Source organism: Musa acuminata, chromosome BXJ3-4, assembly GCF_036884655.1.
Source record: "Musa acuminata AAA Group cultivar baxijiao chromosome BXJ3-4, Cavendish_Baxijiao_AAA, whole genome shotgun sequence".
Taxonomy (NCBI): Eukaryota; Viridiplantae; Streptophyta; class Magnoliopsida; order Zingiberales; family Musaceae; genus Musa; species Musa acuminata.
Window position 1 is genome coordinate 374591 of NC_088352.1, and position 14225 is coordinate 388815.

General features: G+C 37.5%; 3 protein-coding genes across 4 annotated transcripts; 2 read left to right on the forward strand and 1 right to left on the reverse strand.

Moving 5' to 3' along the window:
- Positions 1-1292: 1292 nt before the first annotated feature.
- Positions 1293-5299, reverse strand: LOC103980439 (histone-lysine N-methyltransferase ASHR2). Its single transcript, XM_009396864.3, has 2 exons — positions 4022-5299; positions 1293-1597 (listed from the first exon to the last, which is right to left on the reverse strand). Exon 1 carries the CDS (start codon positions 5205-5207, stop codon positions 4047-4049), a length of 1161 nt encoding a protein of 386 aa, XP_009395139.2. The 5' UTR covers positions 5208-5299; the 3' UTR covers positions 1293-1597; positions 4022-4046.
- Positions 5300-5681: 382 nt separating this feature from the next.
- Positions 5682-10091, forward strand: LOC103980438 (dual specificity protein phosphatase 1B). Of its 2 annotated transcripts, XM_009396862.3 has the most exons (6): positions 5682-5840; positions 5915-6179; positions 6294-6429; positions 7847-7973; positions 9131-9276; positions 9595-10091. In XM_009396862.3, the coding sequence occupies exons 2-6, from the start codon at positions 6072-6074 to the stop codon at positions 9660-9662; spliced, it is 585 nt and encodes a 194-aa protein (XP_009395137.2). In that variant the 5' UTR covers positions 5682-5840; positions 5915-6071; the 3' UTR covers positions 9663-10091. The 2 variants fall into 2 exon arrangements, with proteins under 2 accessions (XP_009395137.2, XP_009395138.2); XM_009396863.3 differs by having other exon boundaries at positions 5689-6179; positions 7847-7967.
- Positions 10092-11323: 1232 nt separating this feature from the next.
- Positions 11324-14176, forward strand: LOC135635520 (chloroplast stem-loop binding protein of 41 kDa a, chloroplastic-like). Its single transcript, XM_065146633.1, has 6 exons — positions 11324-11748; positions 11864-11985; positions 12212-12314; positions 12655-12796; positions 13390-13667; positions 13747-14176. Exons 1-6 carry the CDS (start codon positions 11374-11376, stop codon positions 13927-13929), a joined length of 1203 nt encoding a protein of 400 aa, XP_065002705.1. The 5' UTR covers positions 11324-11373; the 3' UTR covers positions 13930-14176.
- The last annotated feature ends 49 nt before the right edge of the window (positions 14177-14225 follow it).

Below are 14225 nucleotides of genomic sequence, written 5' to 3' on the forward strand. Positions count from 1 at the left end.
GTGGGGAGTGGTACACAGGAAAATTAAGCCATGATCTCTGCACGTGATTGAGTCATATATATATATATATATATATATATATATATATATACACATATATATATATACACATATATATATATATACACATATATATATATATACACATATATATATATACACATATTAAGCAGGTTTTAGTTGATCCAAATATAATCCTACATATTTGCAATAATGATAAAAAAAAGTATGACAGATCATTGTGGATTCATCCCATAATTTTTTTTTGACCCATTTACTACAGATTGAATCTTTAAAATTTTATCCCATAATTAAAAAAAAAACATCAATTAATTTAACTGATAAAAACATTGACCCTCGACAGCAGCAGAGCCCTACGAGAAAATCTCATCTCATCTTCACCGGTCGTAATCAAAATCTCTCATCTTTTGTATTTTACAATAATTAAGCATGTAAAGATTGGATTAACACCATAATTTAAAAATTAAGGCCTCATGCTCTGCATGTTTTTTCAATTTCCACCTAAATTTATTTTTTCTTTTAATTTTTTAAATGAATATTTTTCTTGAGGGTTGTCGATCAAAAGAATAAGATGTCAATTATCTTAGTTAATAAAGACCTTAACAATTTATCGCAAGATCCTTGTCTCGAATCCCATCTTCATCGTTTACCATTTGCAAAAAAGTTAAAAATATATATATTTAAAATGAAGAAAGAAAAATCATTTAACTAATGAATTTGTTTAACTCCCCAATTGATTTCAAAGGTTCTACTATATACTTTCCATATTAATAAAGAATATTGAGAAAAAAAATTGTTAAGCATCTTTTAAACTTGCAAAGAAGAAAGAAGAAAATATTTAATCAATGGATTCTATTAAGCTTGTAGACTATATTAAGCAGCAATCACCCTGAAGGCAACATGAAGCACTACCTAGGGGAAAAAAAAAACAAATATGTTGATCCTACTGTCACTCCACTGATCCAGAGATAACCATAATGCAATACATCAGTGAATGTTCAACATTTTAGTATGTGTTAATCCACAAAAATAATCTTGTATCAGTTGTCAGCAACAGCAGCAGTTCATACTTGCAGCTAAAAATTTCAATTTTAAGAGTTGACACAGAAAAATAACTTTGTCCAAGTGGACCTTTTGTGGTATCAAGTTTTAAGCACAGATAGATGCAGGTTTGCATGCTAGAAAGAGAATCCACAAAGAACAGGACTCTTAATAAGTCTAGATTTTAATGCCTCTTTTCTGGAAAAATCATGATGATTATTTGCAACTACTAAGAGCAATGGCTTTTAAAATCAAGAAAGTTGAAATTGTAGCAAAGCTACTTCAATACAAGATGGTTTGCTGAAATAAATTAGATCAAGCAAAACAAGATGGGACTTCATTCCTAAAATTATTCCTAATATGCTCAAGATCATAAAGCTTGCACACCATTGAAAACTGGACATGGTTGCTGAGTAGCCCCCTTCAGAACCCTAGGACAATTTCTTCAGTCATGCTATAACAGCTCCTACTCTAGCTTGAGGCAAAATTTTGAATGTATTGGACACTCTACTTTGCACCTTGAAGGGGCTATGAGCTGAAAGAAACACATTTCCAAATTCCAGAAGATGTCAATTTGTATCCAGCATACAATAGAAATTTCAAAGACAGTGTAAGAGGAGTTATAAGCCAAAAGAAACAACATTTCCAACTAGTGTCAGCTTGGTAGTAAGATCCAGCATAGATAAGTTTAAAAGGCAGCAAAAATAAAATCCAATTACACTACTGGTCATCTAGATGAACTGGTTATTAAAAGCAAATCCATCTTGGCATGGCGTCATCATCACAACAAAAAATCCCAGCAAAACAATGTCATGCATTCTGATTGTGTTGCAACAATAGGATTGACTAGTAATGTTTTACAAGAAACATGTCAAATTAAGAGTGCATGTCCTCTTTATAAAACTATAAACAAGATAAAGATTGAGCAAACAACTTATTCAGTAAAGCTAGTGAAGTACTTCAAAGCTTCTTTTCTATCATTACTGTTCCTATAGTGGAAAACAGTGAAAGGAATAAATTGCATTAAACAAGCTTTCCATAAGAATGATAAATAAAAAGATAGTTGTTTCCCTCTTCTGACCAAGGAAATATAGAAAAAAAGTAGGACATCGATTGTACGAGTTCACTTGGGACCTCAAGGTAATTATTCATCCCACTAAAGTTGCATTTTGAGGTTTTAATATAATCCTTCTCTTGACAAAATTGATTTAGCAGTTTAGCTATTATGTACCGTACTGAGAGCAGTTTGAGACTTCAGTAATATAATGTTGTTGAAATCTTATGGAACCTTTTCTCTTTTCAGTTATGTTTAGCCAAATCCAAATTGATCACATATGTGTATCCACTGGAAACTTAAGAAAGGTTAAATGATCTTCAGAATGATTTCATCATAGCCTCCTTTCAAGAAAACCATTCATATTAAGTGTTCATTGGTATGGAAATTGACATTGAGGATTAGTGGCACCATTACTAAATGATAGATTACATAACAAAATTTGGTGTTTCAAATGAGCTAGATATAGAAAACCATGCAACCAGGATGGACAACAAGAACATACACTACAGGAATCACAATCATCACTGCAGCATTAGCAAAAAGACAAATTCCAGAATTGCCAGTAAAGAACAGGGTTTGTTTACTGAAAATCAATTCTATTGAATAACAATTGGAGGTTATGATGTCTTTTCCAGAGGCAATGGAAAATGCATATAGAAGAACCAAAACTGGTCTTTTGAAAAATTATATATATTCACAAAGTCTTGGAAATGATAAAAAGACAATGTAAAATACTGAATTATACGATAGGTTATGCCAACTGCACTAACAAAAAAGCAGTCGTCATGATAGCAGATACGAAACTAAGATTTCATTACTAGTTACATCAGGTTTTGGCTAGAATAACAGCTCTATCTTTTTTTGTCTTTTGGATCACCTCTCGTAGAAATGTAGAGACTTACCAGGTTGAACCAGTTCACCATCCATACAAAAGTTATCCCACCAGAAAGCATATGCAAACTTTTCTAGTGAGCTTTCAAATCAATTTCCCAACACAGGACATGATTCAAAATTACTTATGCATCAGTGTAACATACACAATATATTCAATTCCATGATGATGTTGCAAGGGTGGTGAAGAATTTTTATGCTGGCTTACAGTTGTTGTGGTGGTACTTTTATCAATTTTGCTGACAGTCAAATAAAGCAGACTGGTGCCACACCAGTTATTTGTAGTTTACGTTGATTTTCCCAATGCTAAAAGACCCTTGGTGTTTTATGCAACACACAAGAAGCTATAAGACTATTGGCATGAACAGCACTTCTGGGGAGAGGAAGGCTATTGAGATGACACAGCTATAAAATGTGAAACAAGTAGCTAGCCAAGTGGGAATTTCCTCATGCACTGAAATGCAATCATTTTCAAGAATCTGAAATATGCTCTATGGATACTGATTTAGCTAATCCATAACGTTTGGAGGGCTTCCAATGCTGGTAAAATACTAAATTTGAAGAATTTGGAAAAACATTCAGGCTGTGAAAGGGGTTGATGACTTCACACTATAGTTGACAAAGAAACAACCAGAAAACCTTTAATGAAGTAAGCAGAGAAAAACAAAAATCCATTGCACAGTGAAAATCAAATATAAATAGCTACACAGAATTCACCAATGAAGAATAAAATTCTATCATTATAAAATTAGCTTACCCTGCATCTCTCATATGGTATTATGCTGTCTTATTTGAAAAGGGGGACCTATTGTACCAAAACATACAAATGTAACATGCAAAGTTGGTTTGTATGGTTTCTCTTCGATCATGGGATGAATTCTAAAACCAGCCCTTCTACATTTGCAGATTTACCAGGAACTAGTATAGTAAATTTGAAAAATCAGAGAACTGTCAAAGAGAAAGTGGAAGCAATAGTACAAAAGAGAAAGGGAGAGGAAAAATATAACATACACTAATAAATAGCACCCCAGTTTGCTCAATCTAGCATCAAACCACTGCTACCCTCGCCTCCATCTTGATCAGTGTTGTCCTCGGTCTTCAACCAACCGCAGACATTGCACTCCATAAGATTAGAAAGCACACCCTCAGGGGATGGTGGCAAAGGAGCCAATGTTCCTCCACAGTTGTCTCTGTCACAAACATACCTCACAAAGAAATAGGCATGAGGGAATTTCCCATCCTCATCATCTGCCTCCTCCATATTCTCCATTGCTTCATCTCCTTCATCCTCTTCCATTCCTTCCTCCTCCTCTCCTCTTTCATCGTTGACATCATCATCATCCGACCAATCCTTTTCCACCACACATCTATCACACTCGCATCGGAACCCATAATCCTCAAGGAGCCTCCTTTGTCTCTCAGCATAACCCCAATTCACGGGGAAATAGCTCAAGCACACTTCTCTGCCCTCAGGAATGTCATGGATCGCCCTCACGACGATGTCAGAGTTCCTCTCCCCGCCGTGATCGACGTAATCAAACCTGCAAGCGTTCGGCAGGCAGTCATGGTTGAAAAAGGAGGCGTTCGGGTAGATACCGTACGCCCTCACCCTCCTATCCCCACCGTCGAACGGCTCCATCAGCCCAAAGGCGTTTGCTTTGTCCTTGGCGAGGAGCGTGGCAGTGAGTTCGAGAGAGAACCCGGAAGGAGGCGAAGGGAGGACAGAGGAGAGAAGGGAGTGCAGGGCGGGGGCGTCGACGTCCGCGGCAGCGGTGCCATGTACGGAGAGGAGGCGAAGGAAGTCGGAGGGGGAAGCGACGGCTAGGTCATAGGCACCGAGGAGGAAGAGGGCCGGGGAGAGGAGTTCGGAGGCGAGGGAAGCTGGGAGGCGGGAGAGGGCGAGGCAGAGATTCGGGGAGTGGGAGGCGAGGCAGCGGGCGGAGCAGAAGGAGGAGGCGGCGGGGGAGGCCGAGCAGTGGGAGGGGCAGCGGATGGGGGCTGAAGAGGGGGAAGAGAGGGATCGAAAGCAGCGGGAGCAGGCGGCGGCGGCGGCCGAGGCGCTGGCAGGGTAGAGGATGAGAGGGGCGTCGGAGAGAAGGATCTCGCCGGGCTTGATGGGGCGGGTGGCGACGAGAGCGCGCCCGCGGTCAGGGAGCTCGGCCAGCTTCACGAGCGGTTCGACGGAGGTAGAAGACATGGGCTGGGTGGTTGTCTCGCCGCTCCCTGCCGACTCTGCTGCCCCGCGACCGCCGATGGAGAGTTTGGTCGAGCGAGGTCGCTCGATGGGGTTTAAGCCTGTAAACGTGGATTTACATATGTAACCCTAACTGATTCCAGAATCTCACATTTACCATCCGACATGGTCAAAGTCAAAATTAAAAAATGAAATGACTAAAATACCCATATTTAATCAGAATTTAATTGGACTGAGATTTAGTTTCGTGTACTTAATAATATTTAATTGGGTTTGAGTTCGAGTGAAATAGAATTCACTAATATTTTTTTTCTTATTAATTTGATCCATATAATAAATCGGATTCCTTTAGTTGATTTTAAAGATATATTAAGTATTATATTACTGGAGTTGAATTGGAATTCATATATGATAAAATTCATGGATATAATATTATTTATTATGTTTCCTGATTAACAGGCAAGTTTTACAGGTTTAATAGCCATACCACATGCGTGCGGGAATCTGAAGGTCTCGCCTTTTAACCTCTCCGCTTGCGCTCTCCTTCTCCTTCCCTCGCTCCCCTGGAACGGTTGCGGATGAAGGCAGGCGGCGCGGAGGATACGACGCTGCTTCCACCCACTCGCCCCCTCTTTTGTTTGTTGCACTCTTTAGTGTTTAATTCCAGCATACCATTTCTAGATCTGATTTCCATCCTGTTTCATACGCAGCTTTGCCTTGTGCTCGGAATTGTTTGTTTTCCATAATCTGAAATCGGAGTTGGCAAATTGATGCTGCTGTATACTGTGTTTCGATCCGTGGTGTTGTCTCCGATCGTTGGCTGCTGACCATCCCATAACAAAAGCACATCTGGGCATCCGATCAGAGATGTCTCGGATCGAAAAGCTTCAAAGGAGCAGGATCCTCGCCTGCGTCCAGGCACTGCGTTGTGCAAGACACGCGAGAAAGGACGACGTCCCTTGCCAGATCGAGGAGGTAACATGAGACGAGAAGAACAAGCCAATCCGAGTTGATTAGCTGTTCCAGGATTTCTAGGTTTTGGAGCTGATGATGATACTTAGACATCTTTGCTCGCTCCATTTGCCTCAGGGCCTGTTTTTGGGTTCCGTAGGCGCGGCGCTTAACAAGTCAGCGCTGAAAGACCGCAACATTACCCATCTCTTAACCGTGGCCAAATCGTTGGACCCTGCGTACCCTAACGATTTCATCTATAAGAAGATTGATGGTACGATAAATCCTTCTACGCATCGTAACTTGGTTGATTGCAAAAACCACAACTAGAAATTTCTTTGACTATATTGCGTTGTCGATGTGCACTTTGATTGCAATATTGGGTGTCTGTGATGGCCAATATCTTGTTTGTGTTTATTGTTTGGATACCTCTAAAGTGGTTTAAAATTTGCTCTGTTTACTATCTGTTATTAACATTCACCACTTGATTTATTATGCTGTTTGTATATGTATATGTATATATTGAGACGTTTCATTCAAGAACAAGTTCTGGTTATTTAAGGACAAGTTCTCGTAATTTACTGATAATAAGTAGTCACTAGTTTAGTTCTTCATTGTAGTTATATTTTCATTTTGTTTTGAGTCTTCAAAGCTGTCCCACAATTGCTGCTGCTGAGTTTTGTGTATGATCATGCTCTACAACTGTGCTCCCTGGTTTCATCATAATGACAATTATATTTTGATTTTGTAGGCCCTATTCTTCTCTCTGTAAGAAATCTAAGAAGGAACAGTTTGTAGATGATTGAAAGTCATTTCAGTTCTTTATGTTAGTTATATTTTCACTATGTTACAAGCCTTTTGTGGTGTTACCAGATGAATTAGTCTCTTGCCTATATAATCTCTTCTACCATACTTTCTCTTTCCTTTTTCATGTTACTAGTTTAGAAAACTACGACTTCTATTATTGCTGTTGTTTGGCCAAAGTTGCCCTAGTTGGGGCTGTTAGCTTCACTCTCATTTCTATACTTTTTCCACTCTACTTATAATGAGAAATTGTTGTCCTAAAAATTTCCATCCAGGGATATGACAGTTGTCGTTTCTTCTGTATCTGTCACGAAATCAATCTGAACAATGTTACAAGGAGGCCTGTAATAAGTGTTTCTCTAATACGGTATTTTAAGAGCTCTCTCAAGCTATAGTTACAAAAATTAATCTACTAAACCATGCAAAATTTATTGCATGAAGGGGAAAAAAGTTGCAAGCACAACCTCTTAAGAGTTACAAGCTTTTATTATTATAGTCATGTAAAGAAAGCTAATATCATTACTCTCCAAAATTCTGCTAAAAGAGGCACTTAGAACTTTCAAAGTGCTAAACTTATTGCCAACTAAGAACTAACATGGTTATTGGAGTCATGATAGGACTCCTTTTGCCAACTAAAATTCTTCTAGTCATCCCTCCATGGTGTGGCTAGGTAATTTTGCTTCATCTCCATCTTCCAGTTGGTAATGCCTGTAATTTAATCTGGTGAAGGTTCAATCCTTCCAGTGACAGTAAAATATCAAGATTGCTGACGATGCTTTCTCTGAAACTGATATATGCACATTTCTTTTCCTTTGATGAATACACAATTTATTCTAGATTATGTAGAATTATTGGTCTAATAATCTGTATCTTTTGTTTCTATCTAGTTCTTGACACCCCAAGCACAGAGTTGGATAAATATTTTGATGAATGCTTTAGTTTCATTGATGAAGCCAGAAGTGCCGGTGGTGGTGTGCTGGTTCATTGCTTTGCAGGAATGTCAAGAAGGTTAATGTATTGTTTCTTTTTTTTGCTGCTTTTAAACTCTGTGAATTGAGATGGACTTACCATTGAGAAGAACTGAATAATAGATTCAAAATTACATTGTGAATTCCAAATTCCAAAGGCTGTTATCATTCTGCATGAAGCTGATTTCTAGATACCAATCAGAATTTCACAACTGAAATATTTTTTGTAGGACCCCATAATTAGATCAATGCAATGGCTGAGTTCCTCAAAATAACCGAGGAGATTGTGAGTGCCATTCATATTTTCATGTACATTGCATAAATTAATTTAAGCTTCCTGTATGTGCAACATGTTGCATCTTCGAATTGATTACCATCAAAATGTAAATGTCACAAAGATTTGATCAACCAGCTTAATGAAAGACCGTGTACCTCCTAATTTCCTAAAATGTCTGGAACAATTTTTTTTCTCATTGAGGAATATAATAGCTGAAAGTGTGTGTATCTCCTCAAGGAGTAAAACAAGCTGCATGACAAATTTCTTTTTGCATTAAATGGGAACTTTATTGATTTAGTAGTAGTGATTGCCAATACAAAGTCTGGACAAGATCTATATACAAGTCCTTATAAGAAAGCCCCAATGATGATGGTTCCAATGGAGATCCATAATTTGTGTATATTATCTCCTTGTCACATATCCTAGGTTTTGTATGATAGATTTGGTTCTCATACGTTTATATAGAGAGCATACCACAGTTATATTCGGTTCAATGTAGTGTGTGGTATGGGCAGCCTTGGTTGCTTTATTTGAGCATCATTTGTTTGTGTTTCTTTGTTTTACTTGTAATATCACACATGTATATATTTTATTTTTTTCCCCTCAAAGGAGTATCCAGTCTAAACAACACTCTCATTATACAGATTGTCCTAAAATTAAAGATTGTCTTTTTGCTGTTGCATTGGAATTCTTACATGTGGTGCGTGGTTCAGTATCTTAACAGAAAATCCGAATTTTTTGGGCATGCTAGTTGCTCTATGTAGTGTTTCTCTGAGCAGTAATATATGAAAGAATTCAAATTGATGTTAGTTGTTGTGAGTGTAGTATGCAAATTCTAAATATTTGAAAATAAATAACTTATGTTGTTTTTAGGCATGTTAGGCAATCAACTAGCTGCTGATGGGCTTTTTGTATTTCTTTTACAGTGTCACTGTTGTTGTTGCTTATTTGATGAAGAAGCATTGGATGAGTCTTTCAGATGCATTGTCACTAGTTAGGAGCAAACGACCTAATATAGCTCCTAATCAGGGTTTTCTGATCCAATTGGAGAATTTTGAGAAATCTCTTGGAGGTAACACAAGATGTGCTTCTTTTTTATTTGAGATTTTATGAACTCAGATTTTGTTGGCATCATTATTTCTGTTTCTTTAGCATTTATAACAAGAATTAGTGATTTATCAAATTATATTTTCATGTTGATTTGTTTTTGTTTTCTTTTTTACATGAAGATGTTTCCATTGGTTCAAAGATAATGGAACAAAAATCTTAGGGGAAAGAATAAAAGACCATGAGAGCAGGATACTTGATTCACAGTGGTGTGAATGAGTTATGGGTGCACCCCAGTTTTTGTTTCTGTTATTAAAAGACATTTTCTATTTGCTGGTTTCAGAATTCAAAAGCGAGAAAGAAACCCAGATTGTTAAACCTTTTTATCATCTGGATAATGGTGCTGAATGATGCCTGTTCCTGGTGCTGGTTTTCAAGCAGTGAATCAAGATACATGTTTTATCTGAGTTGGACCAGAAGTCGAGCCATGGAGGTTTGTTTTACTTTGAAATATTTCATTTATCAGTTACGGTATATTTCATTTGCCATTTTTAATCCTGAGTGAGCCATTATTGTTCATTGGTGATTTGAAGTAATAATTATGGTGAATAACATCAGGCATAAGATGTTTCTGTATCTGCTGACACATCCGGATTGGTTAATGCATTATTGTACAAAATGATAGGTTTTATAGCCTGCAAATTACACTCTATTCAAGTAGGACTTCAGATAACTTTGTCCACATTTTTTGTGATTTGTGATACATGATAATTTCCTATGTTGACTATGTGGAGTATTGTACGTTGACTCTAATGTTAAACCATCTATTAGCTGTGAACAAGTTGATTTGTTGGGACAACAAAAATTGCTCATGACATTGATGCTATTTTCAGACCAGAGTATAAAGCATTGCTTTGGACTTTCGATTTTAGTTGCAGATTGAATTTTTTTTACATACAAAATGCTAGAAAATTTCATGTGTTCTTAAATCACATCCAGCAAGTTGTGAGTACATTAATATGCCTTCTCATCGTGTTCTTTAGGACAAACACGTGTTTGTTAGTGGAACAGGAAGAAGGAGACGGGAGAGATCATATTGAATCCATTCTAAATTCATAAACAACCATGACAATTATATAACTATTTATAAAAAAATCATAAAATTTGGATCGAATCAGCCAATTAGACTGCGTTTGGGAACACCTTTTAACGTGCAATTGGAGAAAAGAAGAGTTTGAATGAGTTTGCTGTTGTGAAAAACTTTGGGTGCTTGGTATATAATGGATGAAAATTATATTTTAAATGAGTAAAAGCGTAAGTATTATTTAGTAAAATTATATTTTAAAAAGTTCATTAAATATTTTATAATAAATTTATCTTTCTAATATTTTTAATATTTGGTTAAAAATAAATACATATTTTTATTTAAATAAATAAATAAATGTAATCTTATAAATTTTTATATGGCTCAAATATATAATAAATAAAAATATGTTATATATAATTTTAAAATAAATAAAAAATAATCTTGTAGAAAATATAAATTATATTGATTTATCACTAAATCATTTTAATAATTTTAAATTTTTAAATAAAATTATAAGATATTTTTAATTTTTTAAACTTTTTTTTTGGTAAGTGAATTTTTAAAAAAAACTTATATTAACATTTCACAAATGCTGAAATACTAATGTTACCTCGGATAGTATCAGCATTTAAGTATTTTTAATATAATATTCAGGTCAAATATGATTTTTAAAAATATTAAATATTAATTTATATTTGAAATATGTATTAGACCCTTAATGTACATTTCCCAAAAAAAAAACAAAGTCAACCTACCTCCATATTATGCTTTAAAATTCGTACGTATTTACATGCCACATGGGTTAAATAACGGTAACGTAGCTAACTGTTTAGGCTTATTTACCCGTGATAACGGTCTTTCTATAACGGCGCACCGGCGTCCATCGGATGAGCGAAACGATAAGTGGAGGCGGGAAGACGTTATCCTCGCTTCCATGGCGCTGGTTCTTTCGACCGCTTCTTTGCTTCCTTATATGCCTCATAAGCTGTTCCTCCAAACCCCTGTCAAACTTGGCCGCCCCCTCTATCTCCTGCCATGGCCGCCGCCGTCACTTTCGCCGCCCCCGCTCTCCCCTCCCTCCACTCCTCGTCCTGTTCTCTACCTCCTCTCACTCACCGCTCTCTCTCCTTCGTCGCCTTTACCTCCCCGACCATCACTAAGCTCTCCTTTCATCGTTCCTCGAGACGCTTCTCTTCTGCTCCCTCCACTTCCGTCTTCTCCATCAAAGCTGCCGCTGCTGCCGCCGACAAGAAGCGGGTCCTCGTCGTCAACACTAACAGCGGCGGCCATGCCGTCATCGGCTTCTACTTCGCCCAGCAGCTTCTCAGCTCTGGCCATGAGGTCACCGTTCTCACCGTCGGAGATGAGAGCTCCGACAAGATGAAGAAACCCCCCTTCACCAGATTCTCTGTATGTCGTCCTTCTTCCTTTGTTCCCCCATTCTTTGATTTAGGTTTGTTTCTGCTAGATCTTTCTTCTCTTATCTTTAGTTGATCTCCAAATAGGACTTTGGGTGATTATGCAGGAATTGGTGAGCGCTGGGGGCAAGACAGTGTGGGGCAACCCTGCGCAAGTGGGCGACATTGTTGGCACGGCCAAATTTGATGTTGTTCTTGATAACAATGGGAAGGATTTGGACACTGTGAAGTGAGTATTTCTCACGATGCTCCCTTTGCATTCAGAACAAATATAACCAAGTTATCATCATATTATCTTACAAGTTTTATGCAGCTCATGTCCTGATGTTGTTCTTGATTTGGACACTGTTGTTTCCAATGCCCAAAAGCCTCTGTCGATTTATTCCATATTACTGAAAACTACTAAACTATTGCATAAAAGTTTCATCTATTGCAATACTAACTATGAATTTTAGGCCCGTTGCGGATTGGGCTATATCTGCTGGAGTGGAACAATTTCTCTACATTAGTAGTGCTGGAATTTACAAGCCATTGGATGAGATCCCTCATGTTGAAGGGGTATGCAGTATAATTTAGACCCCTTGTTATCTATGGTCAATATTTTTCTTGGGCATACTTGTTTGCAGGGAAGTTAACATCAGGTTTCTTTTAACATGGCGTTGTCCTAGGCAAAATCCAATGGCACTTTTTGCCATACCACATATATCAACATATTGAATAAACAATAATAGATTTGTGTCAGAATTTAATCTCTGCTTTAGCAGCTGAGCTCTTTAGTGACTCCTCGAATTTTATTGTCTACCTTTAACATCTGAGGTCGACTCTAATTTTTGTCTCTGAATTATGCTTGGTGTTTGTGGTGATCATCTTATGGAAAAGCATCTACTGACAAATGCAGGATCTTGTCAAAGATGATGCAAGTCATGTATTGGTGGAGAAATATATGGCAGGATTATCTTTTAGTAGCTGGGCAGTGTTTCGTCCACAATACATGATAGGATCCGGAAACAACAAAGATTGTGAGGAGTGGTTCTTTGATCGTAAGAAATCCTTCACTTTATTTTTCATCTTGACTTTCTCCTTTTTCTCTGTCTTCTTTTGAAATGTCTTAAGCTAGTCTAAGTCATTTTTTAGGTATATGAATGCTTTATAAGCAAGGAGCCAATTCTCATGTATGCATACCTGCTCGTAAAAGAATATATGTGCACACATATATATGATCATGTGTAAAAAAATATTTTTGTCAATAACCAATGTGCTGGCATCCCAAAATCACAAGCAAAATGTTGCATGCATCAAATTTTACTCAGCTGCTAAGTGGCCTTGTAATGAATGTAGAAAGGACAATGCTAACTCTAAAAACACCCTGGATCAGATCAAAGGATTTTAAGCTCTGCTCAGTAGAGTGTTTGTCGTGTGAAAATCTTTGCAGTCATTTTCATGATATAGCAAATTCTTGCTTATAATTTGAGTTGACTAGACTGGACAGTTTCCTCTAACTAAACATTACACCTGCATCCTATAAATATTAGCACAATTATGCATCATTTGTTGTTTAACGGATCCTATTTTCTTCTATTTGTCACTGTATGTGAAACTTCATTTTCGACATGAGCTATGTTCTTTTATGCAGGAATTGTTCGTGATCGACCAGTTCCAATCCCTGGATCAGGGATGCAACTGACCAACATCTCACATGTAAGGGACTTGTCTAGCATGCTGTCTCTTGCTGTCGAGAACAGCGCTGCTGCAAATGGCAAAATCTTCAACTGTGTAAGTGATCGTGCTGTAACTTTTGATGGATTGGCAAAACTATGCGCTCAAGCAGCTGGCCGCGAACTAAAGGTTATCCACTATGACCCAAAGGCTGTCGGAATTGATGCTAAAAAAGCATTTCCTTTCCGGAATATGGTAATGCCCTTTGGCCATCCTCTCGCAAACTCAATCTGACTTTAGCCAAGATGACTAAATTATCTTCTATGCAATGCAGCATTTTTATGCTGAACCAAGAGCTGCCAAGGAGATAATGGGATGGACTAGCAGTACCAACCTTCCTGAAGATTTGAAGGAGCGGTTTGATGAGTATGTCAAGATCGGCAGAGACAAGAAGCCGATGCAATTTGATATTGATGATAAGATCTTGGGGTCTCTTAAAGTCGCAGTTACTGTATAGAGTGCCGCTTTCATTGATCTGCTACCAGAGTTTGTGCTTATCATCATTTTGTATCGACTCATATTGATCAAGGATTGTGCATATCATCTACACGCTCTTAAATAAAATTTATGGAGTTGGTAGGTGTTCTGATTAGTTGTACGGTCAAAAGGATCAGTTCTTCTGTAAGCTCTGAATGCGGTTGCACTTGAAATTCATATTCTCCCTCCCTCAAGATCCTAATGGATTTTCCTTCTTCTTCCTTTAAGATCAGTAGTTTGGATGAACATTGTGACTTCCTCTGGAACGCAAATAGT